Here is a 15,758-nt window from a genome sequence, read left to right as displayed (position 1 = left end):
TTAGTTTTGTTAGGGCCTGATCCCTAGTATCCACTATGTTCTTAGATTGATGTTGCTATGACTTTGCTATGCTTAATGCTTGCACTTTAGGCCCGGGTGCCATGAACTCAGATCTGAACCGTTTATGAATTCATCATTATATCCATATTTTAGATCCGATCTTGCAAGTTATAGTCACCTACTACGTGTTATGATCCGAAAACCCCAGAGTGACAACAACCGGGCCCACTCTCGGTGATGATCGTAGTTTGAGGAGTTCATGTATTCACTATGTGTTAATGCTTTGTTCCGGTTCTCTATTAAAAGGAGGCCTTAATATCCCTTAGTTTCCAATATGGACCCCGCTACCACGGGAGGGTAGAACAAAAGATGTCATGCAAGTTCTTTTAATAAAGCACATATGACTATTTACGGAATACATGCCTACATTATATCGATGAACTGGAGCTATTGCCGTACCGCCCTAGGTTATAACTGTCTCATGATGAATATCATCCAACAAGTCACCGATCCAATGCCTACGAATTTGTCCTTTATTGATCTTGCTAAGTTACTACTGCTACTGCTTCTGTCACACTTGCTACAAAATACTGCTATCACTGTTACTGTTACTATTGCTGCTGTCACTACTATCAAAACTATCATATTACTATGCTACTGATCACTTTGATGCACATAATTAATCTCCAGGTGTGGTTGAATTAACAACTCAACTACTAATACCTTCAAATATTCTTTGGCTCCCCTTGTGTCGAATCTATAAATTTGGGTTGAATACTCTACCCTCGAAAACTGTTGCGATCCCCTATACTTGTGGGTTATCAGGTGCCTCCTACAGCCGCAGTGCTGGCGCCCCCGGTGCCCGCGCCCGCCCCCTCGGTGCCCCCGGTGCCCGCGGCCCCCCTGCGCCCGCGGCCTCCCCGGCGCCTGTGGCCGGTCCGGTCACCCGCACCCGTACGGTTGACTACGTCCATGCGGCGTCCACCTATGAGCCGTCGCCATTGCCGTCCTCCATTCGAGCCACTCTTCGTGACCCGCTTTGGATGGCTGCGATGCAAGAGGAGTTTGACACCCTGTTGCGCAACCGGACGTGGTAGCTTGTTCCCCGTCCCCGGCACGCCAACGCGATTACCGGGAAGTGGGTCTTCAAACACAAGCTCCGTCCCGATGGTACCCTTGATCGCTATAAAGCGCGTTGGGTTGTTCGGGGCTTCCGACAGCGTGCTGGCATCGACTTCACCGTCACCTTCGCTCCGGTCGTCAAGCCCGGCATGATACGCATGGTTCTCCACCTTGCGGTCTTCCGTGCTTGGCCGGTGCACCAGATGGACGTCTCCAACACCTTCCTCCATGGTCACCTCAAGGACCAGGTCTTCTGCCAGCAGCCCACCGGGTTTGTCGATCCTGCGTTTCCCGACCACGTGTGCCTGCTTTCGCGGTCCTTGTACGGACTCAAGCAGGCTCCGCGCGCTTGGTACCAGCGCATCGCGGTGTTTCTACACCAGATTGGGTTCCGCTCTACCCACTCGGACACATCGCTCTTTGTCTATCACCAGGGCTCTGACACGGCCTACTTGCTGCTCTATGTCAATGACATCCTCCTGACGACATGTACGGCTGGTCTTCTCAGTCAGCTCACGGCTCGTCTTCGCGCTGAGTTCGCCATCAAGGACTTAGGTCCTTTGCACTACTTCCACGGTGTTGAGGTGGTGCGCCGTCCGGATGGCTTCTTTCTTTATTAGTGGAAGTACGCTCATGAGCTCCTGGAGCGCGCTGGCATGCTTAACTGCAAGCCCGCCGCCACGCCTGTTGATACGAAGGCCAAGCTTTCTGCCACGGATGGTTCTCCTGCTTCGGATGCTGCTTTCTACCGGTCTATCGTTGGTGCTCTCCAGACTCGACCAGAGATCCAGTATGCCGTGCAGCAGGTGTGTCTCCATATGCATGCTCCTCGGGACGTTCATTGGGCCGCTGTCAAGAGGATTCTCCGCTATGTCTGTGGCACTATGGATCTTGGCGTCACGCTTCACGCCTCCGCCGACACCGCCCTCACCGCCTACTCCGATGCAGACTGGGCGAGCTGCCCTGACACTCGTCGCTCCACTTCGGGCTATTGTGTCTACCTTGGACCCTCACTCATCTCGTGGTCGTCCAAGCGGCAGCCTACGGTCTCTCGTTCCAGTGCTGAGGCTGAGTATCGCGCGGTGGCCAACGCCGTCGCCGAGTGTTCGTGGCTTCGCCAGCTGCTTCAGGAGCTCTCCTGCCCTGTTGACCGTGCCACGGTGGTCTATTGCGACAACGTCTCGGCGGTCTACCTCTCCGCTAATCCGGTGCATCATCGACGGACCAAGCATATTGAGTTGGATATTCATTTTGTTCGGGAACAGGTGACCCTTGGCCATATTCGTATTTTACACGTCCCTACCTCCCAACAATTTGCAGATATCATGACCAAGGGCTTGCCTACGGTGTCATTTGAAGAGTTCCGGTCCAGTCTTTGCGTCAGCAGCGGTGCCGCTTCGACTGTGGGGGTGTTGAGTATATGTGTTGTGCATATCTGTGTATTGGGCCCACCTCCTAATTCCTTGTATAGTTGAGGTCGTGGTCCACCTCTTGTACATCATATATACGTGCGTTTGCACCTGAGGAATACAACGTCTAATTCCCACATCATACAGCATTGACTGAGACTTAACGAAGTCTTAGACGACTGAGACTTAGCAAGACTGAAAACAAAATTCTATATCTTACATTTTCTTCCTAGTGTTTCTTGTGTATATATGTACCTGGCTACAAGTTTCTAAAAAAAAGGTACCTGGCTACTCCTAATTACTCTTTCCTGTGTAATGTCTGTAGAATGTAATGGAATCTTGAATCCTTGCGCGAGCAATCACGAGATGACTGTCTTGAGCCTGTAGTTCTTGACGATGCCGCTGTACACGACGAAGTTGAGCGTGCACATTGCAGCCATGGCCCAGAAGAAGTAGTCGAGGTGGCCCTTGTTGAGGTCGTCGGAGATCCACCCGGGGCTGTCTCCCGTCGCCGTGAAGGCCTCCACGATGGCGTAGATGAAGGAGCTCATGTAGCTCCCCAGCGCGATGGTGAGCAGAGCGAGCGACGTGCACATGCTTTTCATGGTGTCCGGCGCCTCGCCGAAGAAGAACTCCAGCTGCGCGATGTAGCAGAACACCTCTCCGCCGGCCAGGAAGAAGTACTGCGGCAGCTGCCACGCGATGCTGATCTCCTCCCCGCGCGCCGCGCTGTCGAGCCGCTTCATTTCCACGAGCGCCGCCACCGCCATGGTGAGCGCCATTAGGAGCCTCCCCGCGCCCATCCGCTGCAGCTGTGACGGCTCGCCGTCGCCGCTCGAGGAGAAGCTCCTCAACGCTGGCACGATCACCTTGTTGTAGAGGAGCACCCATGTCAGGACGCATGTCACCTCGAACGAGACCAGCGACGCCGCGGGCACCGGCACCGACAGGATGGTCATTTCCATGGCACTGCCCTGCTGCACGAACGTGGTGTTCATCTGCGAGTAGGCCGATGACACGATGACGCTGGTGATCCAGACGGGCAGCAGCCGCAGAAGGATCTTGAGCTCCTCCACCTGAGTCACGGTGCAGAGCTTCCACGAGGTCGCCGCCTCCGGCCTCTCCTCCATGTCCGACTCCGTGACGATGGCCGCCTTGTCGAGGAACTTGAAGTCGCTGGTGTGCGCGATCCTTGGCTGGGGCGAATCGATCTTGTCGCTGACCTCGTAGAGGTGTCCGGCTTCGGCGGGCACCTTGATGCTGATTTTCTTGCACGCGGCGGTGACGACCTGGCAGAGGCTCTTGAGCGGCGTGCCTGCGGGCATGCGGCGCTTGTACATGGGCGTGGCGAGCACGAAGGCGGCGAAGGCGAGCGCGATGCAGGCCGTGGCGATGCCGAAGCCGAGGCCCCAGCTGATGTTCTGCTGGATCCAGACGAGGAACACACCGGAGATGATGGGGCCGAAGCTCACGCAGAGGTAGAACCAGCTGAAGAAGGACGCCTTGCCCTCCCGGTCCGCCGCGCTGTCGTCGTCGAACTGCTCCGCTCCGAACGGCAGCAGCGACGAGCGCACCCCGCCGCACCCGATCGCCACGAGGTACAGCCCCACGAAAGCCACGCTCTGCGAGCTCAGCCCCCACGTGCCCGTGGTGGTGGGCACGAACGCGGAGAAGGTGACGAGCATCATGCCGAGAAGGTAGACTGCGAGGGAGACGAGGATGGTGTTGTAGTTGCCCCAGAAGGAGTCGGCGATGATGGCGCCGAAGACGGGGGTGAGGTAGCTGGTGCCGAACCAGGTGGCGACGTTGGAGGCGCTGGCGAGGTTGGTGCTGTGGAGGACGGTCTCCAGGTACACCACCAGGTTGGTGGAGATGCCATTGAACGCCGTGCTCTCCAGGCACTCGAACACTGCACCATTCAATTGCAAAAAGTTCAGTTAAACCACTAGCTCCTCTCCAATTAATCTACATTTTTGTTGGCTGGAAAAGCAATTAGAAGAAGATGGAGCTTTGCTTACATAGAATTACTGCCGGCGCCTTGCTGCCGCCCCGCTTCTTAGGGACGAGAAGAAGTGGCACCTTCAGGCTGTCATCGTCTTGAACCTTTGGGCCATGACTCTGTAACAGAGATAGATTGCAGAAATTGTTAGGGACGAGAAGAGAATCTGTACAAGCTCTGGATAAGATGCAGCACGACCGTGATGTGGATGTGCGCATCTGCTTGTCTGGTTAGGAAAGGAAGGGGCCTGGATATTGGCATGTATATTCACCACGTGTTAAAGAACCTTCAGTGCTGACGTACGCAAGAATTAACCATGTTCTTTAATTTAGACTCGGTCTTATACATGGAGGTACACAAATGTTCTTGTTTTGACCGATGCAGAAGCATGGTTCTGGACTTAGCATTTCAATCTCCATTGTGACGATCATGCATGGGGCAGCAGAGGAGAGGAGGAAGATCGGAGGAGGTAATTACCTCAGGCAGGAGCGGCGCGTGCTCGCCTCTCTCCATGGCGTCCATGTCGATTGACTCCGAGGAGGTGATAGATTTCTCGGAGGCGGAGGTAATCACTTTGCTAACCCTTGTTAGCTCGCTTCCTCCGTGAACTCTTAGCTCGCCTCAGGCTTAGGCCGCTGCTCTGTCTGCTGCTGCTGTGTTGTGCTGCCGCGGAGGTTTATATGGCAGGGTTAACTTGGACGGGATCCATCCATTTGCTAATATTCAAGTCTCTCTCACCAACACATGCGTGCGGTGCTTCTCGGCCGGAAGTTTCCACGTAGTAGGTGGTGGCTAGCTAAGCTAGGTGCATGCAGCCTGCATGCTCAGTGCAGGGCGCTTCTCTTGCCCATCGCCGGTCTCCGGTCTCCTCGGTGCGTGCCATGTCGGATCCTTTCGTCTAGTAGTTTATCCATAAGTAGAACAGAAACGTGGTGGTTTGCTTGGCGCTGGCCTGAAAGGAGACTGAACTCGGGGTGGTGCCAACTTGGGATCATAGATAGGGTCAGCCGGGTCGATGTCTCATCTTTTCATTCCTGCGGTAGGTGCCGCTGAGAGACGACGATGGGCTGATTCTGTCAAACGGAGAGCGGCGACAGGTCAAATTTCTCGTGGAATACGGCCAAGGCTGCGTGGGTTATCAGGTTCTGTTCCGGTGAGCTTCAGAACTGTTCCTTCCTTTGATTAGGAGGATGCAATTTGAAAACAAACAAATGTATTTGACCCTTGGAGGACCAGGAACTGTCTGTATGCACCCTGCTGAACGATGGACCAAGCTCTAAGGTCATATGCAGTCAGGTTGGGCACCTAGAGTCTCAGCTATTTCTTCCTTCGTTAAGATTCGGACGCTCCTTCTTGCCTTTTCCCTCCACTTTTGGTGAGGATATTCTCCACAAAAGACCACTCGGACGCTGCCAAAACCATGATGAGAAGCTCGATCCGTCCTGCAGTGGAGTTCTTATTTTTCCGATAAAGGATGGATTTTATTGATTCAAAGTGAAGCATCAAAAGGATACAAACAAATGAGTACACACCGGGCCTCTGCATAGCTAAGATGCACACAGTCAACACCAACGCACGCACACAAAAACACACCGGCAAATAGCGAAGTCATACTAGACCAAAGCGATGTGTAGGCGAGGAAAAAAAAGCCCCAAAGCTATCAGATCACGATCGGCAAACTATAACAATGACCATATCTGCATCGATAATTTCATGACACCACGCGGACGACGACGTTCTTCAACAGCAACGCCTTAAGGAAGGGAGCGACACTCAAGTGTCACCGTCGCCGGATCCAGCCATCCAAGACTAGAATCTAGGTTTCACCCTGAAGAATCAGTCCGAGCATTCCGAACAATGCCTTCAACAAGGTAACGATGTAAAAACATCGCCATTGTCAGGTATACCCAACACGGGCGAGACCAAGGCTTTCACCCCGGAGCTCTAGACTGGGTGCTCAAGTAGCACCACCATCAAGGTCATTCATGTGTTGTCGCCACCACTTTTTCACGATCCCAGTAGCTACAGGCGATATGCCCGCCGCCACCGCACAACAATCCCTCTGCATCAAGACATCGTCCACAGTTTGCATTTCGCCGTCGAAGTCAACCATCACATCTGCTGAGATGAAACTCTTACAAAATCTTTTAATGGAGACCATAATCCACGGCGAGGCCACCGCTGTCCCAGATCCAATCTCCCATGACACAGTCAAAAGCATCGCCTAGCCATGCCACCCGGCCATGCCGCTGACCACAAAGACCTAGGTGGACGCCAACAGCCAGGGTTGTAGCTAGCCGGCAGCCTGGGCGGCCGCCGATCATGTGCATGCATGTCCACGCATGTGTATGCAGTGTGCTTCCCCTGATCATACTCCAAGCCATGGAGATCATCCAGATCGGAGCCTGAATCATCAGTTAGCTGCCAGATCGGAAAAGATCGGGAAACTAGCAACATGGGACGACGACGGCCAGATCGGGAGACACCATGCCATGGACAGATCAGGAAGCGAGCGGCATAGGACAACGACAGCCAGATCGGAAGGCAATCACCTGGGGAAAGAATAAAAAAAAATGGCCGGAGACACCCCGCCGCCGTCGTCCGCCGGGCGGTCGGCCTCCTCCGGCGGCGGCAAGGTAAACGGGGCAGCGTGGAAGGGCCTCCGAAGGTAGCTGCGGCGGCGCCTCCGGAGTCGCTGGAAGCGACCCGGGAGGCTACCGGGTTGTTTTTTTTTTTTTTTGTAGATGAAGGCGATTGATATGCCAGTGCATGTTTTTTTTTTTGTAGATGAAGGCTAGCGGGAGTTCTTATTACCCTTCTCTTAGTTAATGCAAAAGAAACCAAGGCTGCTGCTTTTCCTCAATAAGATTTCTTATTCTCGCCTTTTATCATATCGCGCCAAGTGCAATGTTTCATCTATATAGTGGAAAAAACGTTGTGATATATTCTCATTCTGAACCTACTGACTCTGATGGTGTGCCTGATCATCGGAGTTGGACATACGTGGCAATCTGCTTGCACTTTGCAGTACGCTGTGCGCTTCTACTGCAAAGATAAACCACCTCGCTGGTCAACCTCATTAACAAACTGTTTATTCTTCTTACCTCTTCTTGGTGATATTGTCTTGACTCCATCTGTATCTTCCATTCTTTTATAAACTACAGAAACCTTGTCGTTTCAGGCTAACATGCATAGTTAGGATTACGTGCTAACTGTTTCAACGCCCATACATAAGGCACATATATGTCACAGTTTGCATCAAGTTGCTTGTTATGACGATCAATAAAGTAGGTAAGAACAACATAGTCAATAGTATTGAACTCATGCTTCAACCAGTTGCTTCAAAAGTCCGAATTGGTGAAGAGAAGCAGACAATATATTTCAACACCCCCCTCACATCTAGGCTTTTTTAGTCCTTAGACGCGGGATCGATGTAGGACGCATATTCTTTTTTTACTGCGTTGACAGGGTCTTAAACTCGAGACTTCAGACGCGCTTGGTTGCTCTCATCTTTTTTGCCACTTTGCATACTTGTCCCAGGTGAGCCTGGTTGAGCTAATGCAGGGGGAAAACCAACATCTACATGTTGGTTGCTTGTCTGCATCCTCTCTCCCTGCATCGTAGCAACGACTCTACGCACGTTGTTTGGTTGCTCGCATTGGCTGATGCACGTTGTTTGGTTTGCATACAGGCATAGAGGTGTAGTTACCTTGTACCCTACATGGTGAGATTACCCGCTACACCTTACACACGATCACACCGATCACACCAACAAAACAACACTACAATCACGGCGAACTGGACGAAGATGATGAAGTTCTTCAGCCCAAAGTGTCGACCCACCTTGCCAAGTTCAACAGTGCATGCCTGCTTGAGCACGACCTTGGAGTAAGCATCCTCTGTCGCCTGCCTACTCTTAAACCCTCTGTGGGAGCTGTTCTTGTAACCTGACACTTGTCATTGCATGATTCCCATGAACTGTAAACATCTAGAACTCTCCCGTGGAACACCACATAGCACTTGTCCTAGCATTGCAGAAGAGCAACAGTTCAAGAAGCAAGCAATGGAGCACACTAGAAATGAAACATAAGTAAGCATGCATGATCATACGGCATAACAAGTTCAACCCACCACTACTATGGTGTCATCCTACCACCACATCCAAAAGAAGGTGTTATCCTACCACCGCAAGTTCGCCATCGGCGTGAGGGGTTACTATACCACCTCATCAATATATACAGGCCAACATCAAGAGTTTATCAAGCCCTACCTACCACAAAATTTGCATCGTCATCGTCATCTTCATCGCATCACCATCGCCATCGCATCACCGTCGCCATCGCCGTAGAGGATCATGCACGCCGTCACCATGACCAGAAGCAACACTAGTAGTAGTGCTTGCCCAGCCAGGTCTTGAGCAAGAGCACCCCGTGGGTTCCTCGTCCCATGGCAACAAACCCAACACCCTGGGCTTTGTTGTCGAGCAGGTGGCTCAGAGCCGCCATGAGAGCCTCTGGGCCGAAGCCACCTTGGTTCATGACGGCGCTATAGAGCTCAGGGTGGAGGTCGATTGGCTTGCTCTCCCTGATGGTGCTTGCGACCTCCTTGACTGCCCGAGTCATGCTGGTGAAGACAGTCAGCTCGTCCTCCACCAAGGCTCCCCTCTTCCTCTTCCTATCAAGCACATGAACGTGATCACCATCCTTGTCAGGACCATCAAGGACAATGGTCTCTGACTCCTAGGTTTATGGATACTCAGGCATAGGCGAACCTAAGGGCTGACTGGAGCCTAGGGCATGCTTGCCGGTTGTCACCCCGAACGAGAAGATTTGCTACATCTGGTGGTACTTCTGGATGGGTGTGTTGAGAAACTCTGCGTGCTTGGGGTGAGCCTAAGAAAGAAACACAACTGAGTGGTTAGTTAGAATCACATGGTACATAGGCTTAAATAGGTGGTTAGTTAGAAATGACATGGTTCGAGAGCTAACCGTGGTGTGGCCTTGGTAGTGCTCTACCTCCAAAAGGATCGAGCAGGTGTCCTGATCCCATGAAGCGACGCTCTGGTCTCTAAGCTTGGACACTGTGATCCACCTCGATCTCCACTTTCTGAGGTGGTTGTAGACCTAGGTTGAGGTGACCTCATGTCCACAAAACTTGAACACCTGCTTTGCAATAGCGTTCAAGTGCACCTCCTTGAATCCATTGTCAATCCTCACCCAACTAGTTATGATTTCACACATCTTGTTAAGCACGAACATCGACAGGAACAGTTGCCATTTCATGGACTTGCCATGCCCTCCTTATCCTTTGTGGCTGCCTTTTGAGCAGCAGCATGAGCTACAACATTGGGTTGAGTCAGCACAAATGTTGAAGCCACAAATGGTGGAAATGTAGCCGACACCTCGAAAACATCTAAATCAGGAGGCATCTGGTCGATAGGAGGCCGGGAGTCCTCAACATAGGACGTTGCGAACTAGCTCTGGGACACGACAAGGGCCTGACTAAAGTCTTGCATGCTCGTGTCCTACAAGCATAAGCATCAGCAAGAGTAGAGCACACTACACATCGACAGTAGAAACTAGCACTAAACATGGACATTATAAACGAACACTTCATATGGACAGTATGATCTAGTTCAACACAGTAGCTGAAATCATAGCAAGGAGTTCAACAAACTAGCACACATACTTGCATACTACACTGTTGGAAATATGCCCTAGAGGCAATAATAAATTGGTTATTATTATATTTCCTTGTTAATGATAATCGTTTATTATCCATGCTAGAATTGTATTGATAGGAAACTCAGATACATGTGTGGATACATAGACAACACCATGTCCCTAGTAAGCCTCTAGTTGACTAGCTCGTTGATCAATAGATGGTTACGGTTTCCTGACCATGGACATTGGATGTCGTTGATAACGGGATCACATCATTAGGAGAATGATGTGATGGACAAGACCCAATCCTAAGCATAGCATAAAAGATCGTGTAGTTCGTTTGCTAGAGCTTTTCCAATGTCAAGTATCTTTTCCTTAGACCATGAGATCGTGTAACTCCCGGATGCCGTAGGAGTGCTTTGGGTGTACCCAACGTCACAACGTAACTGGGTGACTATAAAGGTACACTACGGGTATCTCTGAAAGTGTATGTTGGGTTGACACGGATCGAGACTGGGATTTGTCACTCCGTATGACGGAGAGGTATCTCTGGGCCCACTCGGTAATGCATCATCATAATGAGCTCAATGTGACTAAGGAGTTAGCCACGGGATCATGCATTACGGTACGAGTAAAGTGACTTGCCGGTAACGAGATTGAACAAGGTATTGGGATACCGACGATCGAATCTCGGGCAAGTAAAGTACCGATTGACAAAGGGAATTGTATACGGGATTGATTGAATCCTCGACATCGTGGTTCATGATGAGATCATCGTGGAACATGTGGGAGCCAACATGGGTATCCAGATCCCGCTGTTGGTTATTGACCGGAGAGGCGTCTCGGTCATGTCTGCATGTCTCCCGAACCCGTAGGGTCTACACACTTAAGGTTCGGTGACGCTAGGGTTGTAGAGATATTAGTATGCGGAAACCCAAAAGTTGTTCGGAGTCCCGGATGAGATCCCGGAAGTCACGAGGAGTTCTGGAATGGTCCGGAGGTGAAGAATTATATATAGGAAGTCAAGTTTCGGCCACCGGGAAAGTTTCGGGGGTCACCGGTATTGTACCGGGACCACCGGAAGGGTCCCGGGGGTCCACCGGGTGGGGCCACCTATCCCGGAGGGCCCCATGGGCTGAAGTGGGAGGGGAACCAGCCCCTAGTGGGCTGGGGCGCCCCCCCCATGGGCCTCCCCCTGCGCCTAGGGTTGGAAACCCTAGGGGTGGGGGCGCCCCACCTGACTTGGGGGGCAAGTTTCCCCCCTGGCCGCCCCCCCCTTGTAGATGGGATCCAGGGCTAGCGCCCCCCCAGGGGGCCTATATATAGTGGGGGGGAGGGAGGGCAGCAGTATGACAGCCCCTGGCGCCTCCCTCTCCCCCTGCAACACCTCTCCCTCTCGCAGAAGCTTGGCAAAGCCCTGCCGAGACCCCGCTACTTCCACCACCACGCCGTCGTGCTGCTGGATCTCCATCAACCTCTCCTTCCCCCTTGCTGGATCAAGAAGGAGGAGACGTCGCTGCTCCGTACATGTGTTGAACGCGGAGGTGCCGTCCGTTCGGCACTCGGTCATCGGTGATTTGGATCACGGCGAGTACGACTCCATCAACCCCGTTCATTGGAACGCTTCCGCTCGCGATCTACAAGGGTATGTAGATGCACTCCTTTCCCCTCGTTGCTAGTAAACTCCATAGATGGATCTTGGTGATGCGTAGGAAAATTTTTGAATTTCTGCTACGGTCCCCAACAGTGGCATCATGAGCCAGGCCTATGCGTAGTTACTATGCACGAGTAGAACACAAAGCAGTTGTGGGCGTAGATGTTGCCAATTCTTCTTGCCGTTACTAGTCTTATCTTGATTCGGCGGCATCGTGGGATGAAGCGGCCCGGACCGACCTTACACGTACTCTTACGTGAGACATGTTCCACCGACTGACATGCACTAGTTGCATAAGGTGGCTAGCGGGTGTCTGTCTCTCCCACTTCAGTCGGATCGGATTCGATGAAAAGGGTCCTTATGAAGGGTAAATAGAAATTGGCATATCACGTTGTGGCTTTTGCATAGGTAAGAAACGTTCTTGCTAGAAACCCATAGCAGCCACGTAAAACATGCAACAACAATTAGAGGACGTCTAACTTGTTTTTGCAGGGTATGCTATGTGATGTGATATGGCCAAAAAGGATGTGATGAATGATATATGTGATGTATGAGATTGATCATGTTCTTGTAATAGGAATCACGACTTGCATGTCGATGAGAATGACAACCGGCAGGAGCCATAGGAGTTGTCTTAATTTATTGTATGACCTGCGTGTCAATGAAAAACGCCATGTAATTACTTTACTTTATTGCTAACTGTTAGCCATAGTAGTAGAAGTAATAGTTGGCGAGACAACTTCATGAAGACACAATGATGGAGATCATGACGATGGAGATCATGGTGTCATGCCGGTGACGAAGGTGATCATGCCGCGCCTCGAAGATGGAGATCAAAGGCGCAGGATGATATTGGCCATATCACATCACTTTATGATTTGCATGTGATGTTTATCATGTTTACATCTTATTTTCTTAGAACGACGGTAGCATAAATAAGATGATCCCTCACTAAAATTTCAAGAGACGTGTTCCCCCTAACTGTGCACCGTTGCGAAGGTTCGTTGTTTCGAAGCACCACGTGATGATCGGGTGTGATAGATTCTAACGTTCGAATACAACGGGTGTTGACGAGCCTAGCATGTACAGACATGGCCTCGGAACACATGCGAAACACTTAGGTTGACTTGACGAGCCTAGCATGTACAGACATGGCCTCGGAACACAAGAGACCGAAAGGTCGAACATGAGTCGTATAGTAGATACGATCAACATGGAGATGTTCACCGATGATGACTAGTCCGTCTCACGTGATGATCGGACACGGCCTAGTTTGACTCGGATCATGTATCACTTAGATGACTAGAGGGATGTCTATCTGAGTGGGAGTTCATTAATCAGATGAACTTAATTATCATGAACATAGTCAGAAGGTCTTTGCAAATTATGTCATAGCTTGCGCTTTAGTTCTACTGGTTAAGATATGTTCCTAGAGAAAATTTAGTTACAAGTTGGTAGTAGCAATTACGCGGACTGGGTCCGTAAACTGAGGATTGTCCTCATTGCTGCACAGAAGGCTTATGTCCTTAATGCACCGCTCGGTGTGCTGAACCTCAGCATCGTCTGTAGATGTTGCGAAACATCTGACATACACGTTTTGATGACTACGTGATAGTTCAGTGCGTAATGCTAACGGTTTAGAATTGTGGCACCAAAGACGGTTTTTGAAACGTCGCAGAACATATGAGATGTTCCGAAGACTGAAATTGGGATTTCAGACTAGTGCCCACGTCAAGAGGTATGAGACCTCTGACAAGTTTCTTAAGCCTGCAAACTGAGGGAGAAAAGCTCAATCGTTGAGAATGTGCTCAGATTGTCTGAGTACCACAATCGCTTGAATCGAGTGGGAGTTAATCTTCCAGATGAGATAGTGATGGTTCTCCATAGTCACTGCCACCAAGCTATTAGAGCTTCGTGATGAACTATAACATATCAGGGATAGATATGATGATCCTTGAGGAACTCGCGATGTTTGTCACCGCGAAAGTAGAAATCAAGAAGGAGCATCAATTGTTGATGGTTAGTAAAACCACTAGTTTCTAGAAGGGCAAGGGCAAGAAGGGATACTTCATGAAACAGCAAATCATTTGCTGCTCTAGCGAAGAATCCCAAAGTTAAACCCAAACCCGAGACTAAGTGCTCCTGTAATGAGGGGAACGGTCACTAAAGCAGAACTACCCTAGATACTTGGTAGATGAGAAGGCAGGCAAGGTCGACAGAAATATATTGGATATACATTAAATGAATGTGTACTTTACTAGTACTCCTAGCAGCACCAGGGTATTAGATACCGGTTCGGTTGCTAAGTGTTAGTAACTCGAAATAAAAGCTGCGGAATAAACGGAGACTAGCTAAAGGTGAGATGACGATATGTGTTGGAAGTGTTTCCAAGGTTGATGTGATCAAGCATCGCATGCTCCCTCTACCATCGAGATTTGGTGTTTGCGTTGAGCATGATTGGATTATGTTTATCGCAATACGGTTATTCATTTAAGGAGAATAATGGTTACTCTATTTATTTGAATAATACCTTCAATGGTCTTGCACCTAAAATGAATCTCGATCGTAGTGATACACATGTTCGTGCCAAAAGATATAAAATAGTAATGATAGTTCCACATACTTGTGGCACTGCCATTTGAGTCATATTGGTATAGAACGCATGAAGAAGCTCCATGTAGATGGATCTTTGGACTCACTCGTTTTTGAAAAGATTGAGACATGCGAACCATGTCTATTGGTATATATGCATAAAGAAACTCCATGCAAATGGATCGTTTGTACTCACTTGATTTTGAATCACTTGAGACATGCAAATCATACCACATGGGCAAGATGACTGAAAGGCCTCGTTTTCAGTAAGATGGAACAAGAGAGCAACTTATTGGAAGTAATACATTTTGATGTATGCAGTCCAATGAGTGCTGAGGCATGCAGTGGATATCGTTATGTTCTTACTTCACAGATGATTTGAGTAGATGCTGAGAATATTTACTTGATGAAACACAAGTCTGAATTATTGAAAGGTTCAAGTAATTTCAGAGTGAAGTTGAAGATCGTCGTGACAAGAGGATAAAATGTCTAAGATATGATCATAGAGATATCTGAGTTACGAGTTTGGCACACAATTAAGACATTGTGGAAAGTGTTTCACAATTAATACCGCCTGGAACACCACAGTGTGATGGTGTGTCCGAACATCATAACTACACCCTATTGGATATGGTGCATACCATGATGTCTCTTATCAAATTACAACTATCGTTTATGGGTTACGCATTAGAGATAACCGCATTCACTTTAAAAGGGGCACCACGCAATTCCGTTGAGACGACACCGTTTAGAGAAACCTAAGTTGTCGTTTCTTAAAAGATTGGGGCTGCGATGCTTATGTGAAAGAGTTTCAAGCTGATAAGCTCGAACCCAAAGCGGATAAATGCATCTTCATAAAAACCCAAAACAGTTGGGTATACCTCCTATTTCAGATCTGGAAGCAAAAGTAATTGCTTCTAGAAATGAGTCCTTTCTCGAGGAAAAGTTTCTCTCGAAAGAATTGAGTGGGAGGATGGTGGAGACTTGATGAGGTTATTGAACCATAACTTCAACTAGTGTGTAGCAGGGCACAGGAAGTTGTTCCTGTGGCACCTACACCAATTGAAGTGGAAGCTTATGATAGTGATCATGAAACTTCGGATCAAGTCACTACCAAACCTCGTAGGTCGACAAGGATATGTACTACTCCTGAGTGGTACGGTAATCCTGTCTTAGATATCATGTTGTTAGACAACAATGAACCTACGAGCTATGGAGAAGCGATGGTGGGCCCATATTCCGACAAATGGTTAGAAACCATGAAATCCGAGATGGGATCCATGTATCAGAACAAAGCATGGACTTTGGTGAACTTGCCC

The 15,758-nt window shown here is 49.7% G+C and overlaps 1 protein-coding gene across 1 annotated transcript; it reads right to left on the bottom strand.

Annotated features, from left to right (window-relative positions):
• Positions 1–2,608: 2,608 nt before the first annotated feature.
• Positions 2,609–5,240, bottom strand: LOC109777790 (protein NRT1/ PTR FAMILY 8.3). The gene is made up of 3 exons (XM_020336352.4): positions 5,008–5,240; positions 4,550–4,649; positions 2,609–4,440 (listed from the first exon to the last, which is right to left on the bottom strand). The coding sequence occupies exons 1-3, from the start codon at positions 5,050–5,052 to the stop codon at positions 2,891–2,893; spliced, it is 1,695 nt and encodes a 564-aa protein (XP_020191941.1). The 5' UTR covers positions 5,053–5,240; the 3' UTR covers positions 2,609–2,890.
• Positions 5,241–15,758: the final 10,518 nt, after the last annotated feature.

This window comes from Aegilops tauschii, chromosome 6 (assembly GCF_002575655.3).
Source record: "Aegilops tauschii subsp. strangulata cultivar AL8/78 chromosome 6, Aet v6.0, whole genome shotgun sequence".
In the NCBI taxonomy this organism is placed as follows: Eukaryota; Viridiplantae; Streptophyta; class Magnoliopsida; order Poales; family Poaceae; genus Aegilops; species Aegilops tauschii.
Note: the sequence above shows the minus strand (reverse complement) of the source record. Positions and strands in the feature narration are given on the sequence as shown.

Bases quoted from the DNA above. Each gene is read 5' to 3' on its own strand.
- LOC109777790 (XM_020336352.4), bottom strand. From the start codon at position 5,052: ATGGACGCCATGGAGAGAGGCGAGCACGCGCCGCTCCTGCCTGAG. The intron at 4,650-5,007 runs GTAATTACCTCC...TCTCTGTTACAG, and splicing joins ACGCGCCGCTCCTGCCTGAG to AGTCATGGCCCAAAGGTTCA. The intron at 4,441-4,549 runs GTAAGCAAAGCT...TGAATGGTGCAG, and splicing joins GGCGCCGGCAGTAATTCTAT to TGTTCGAGTGCCTGGAGAGC.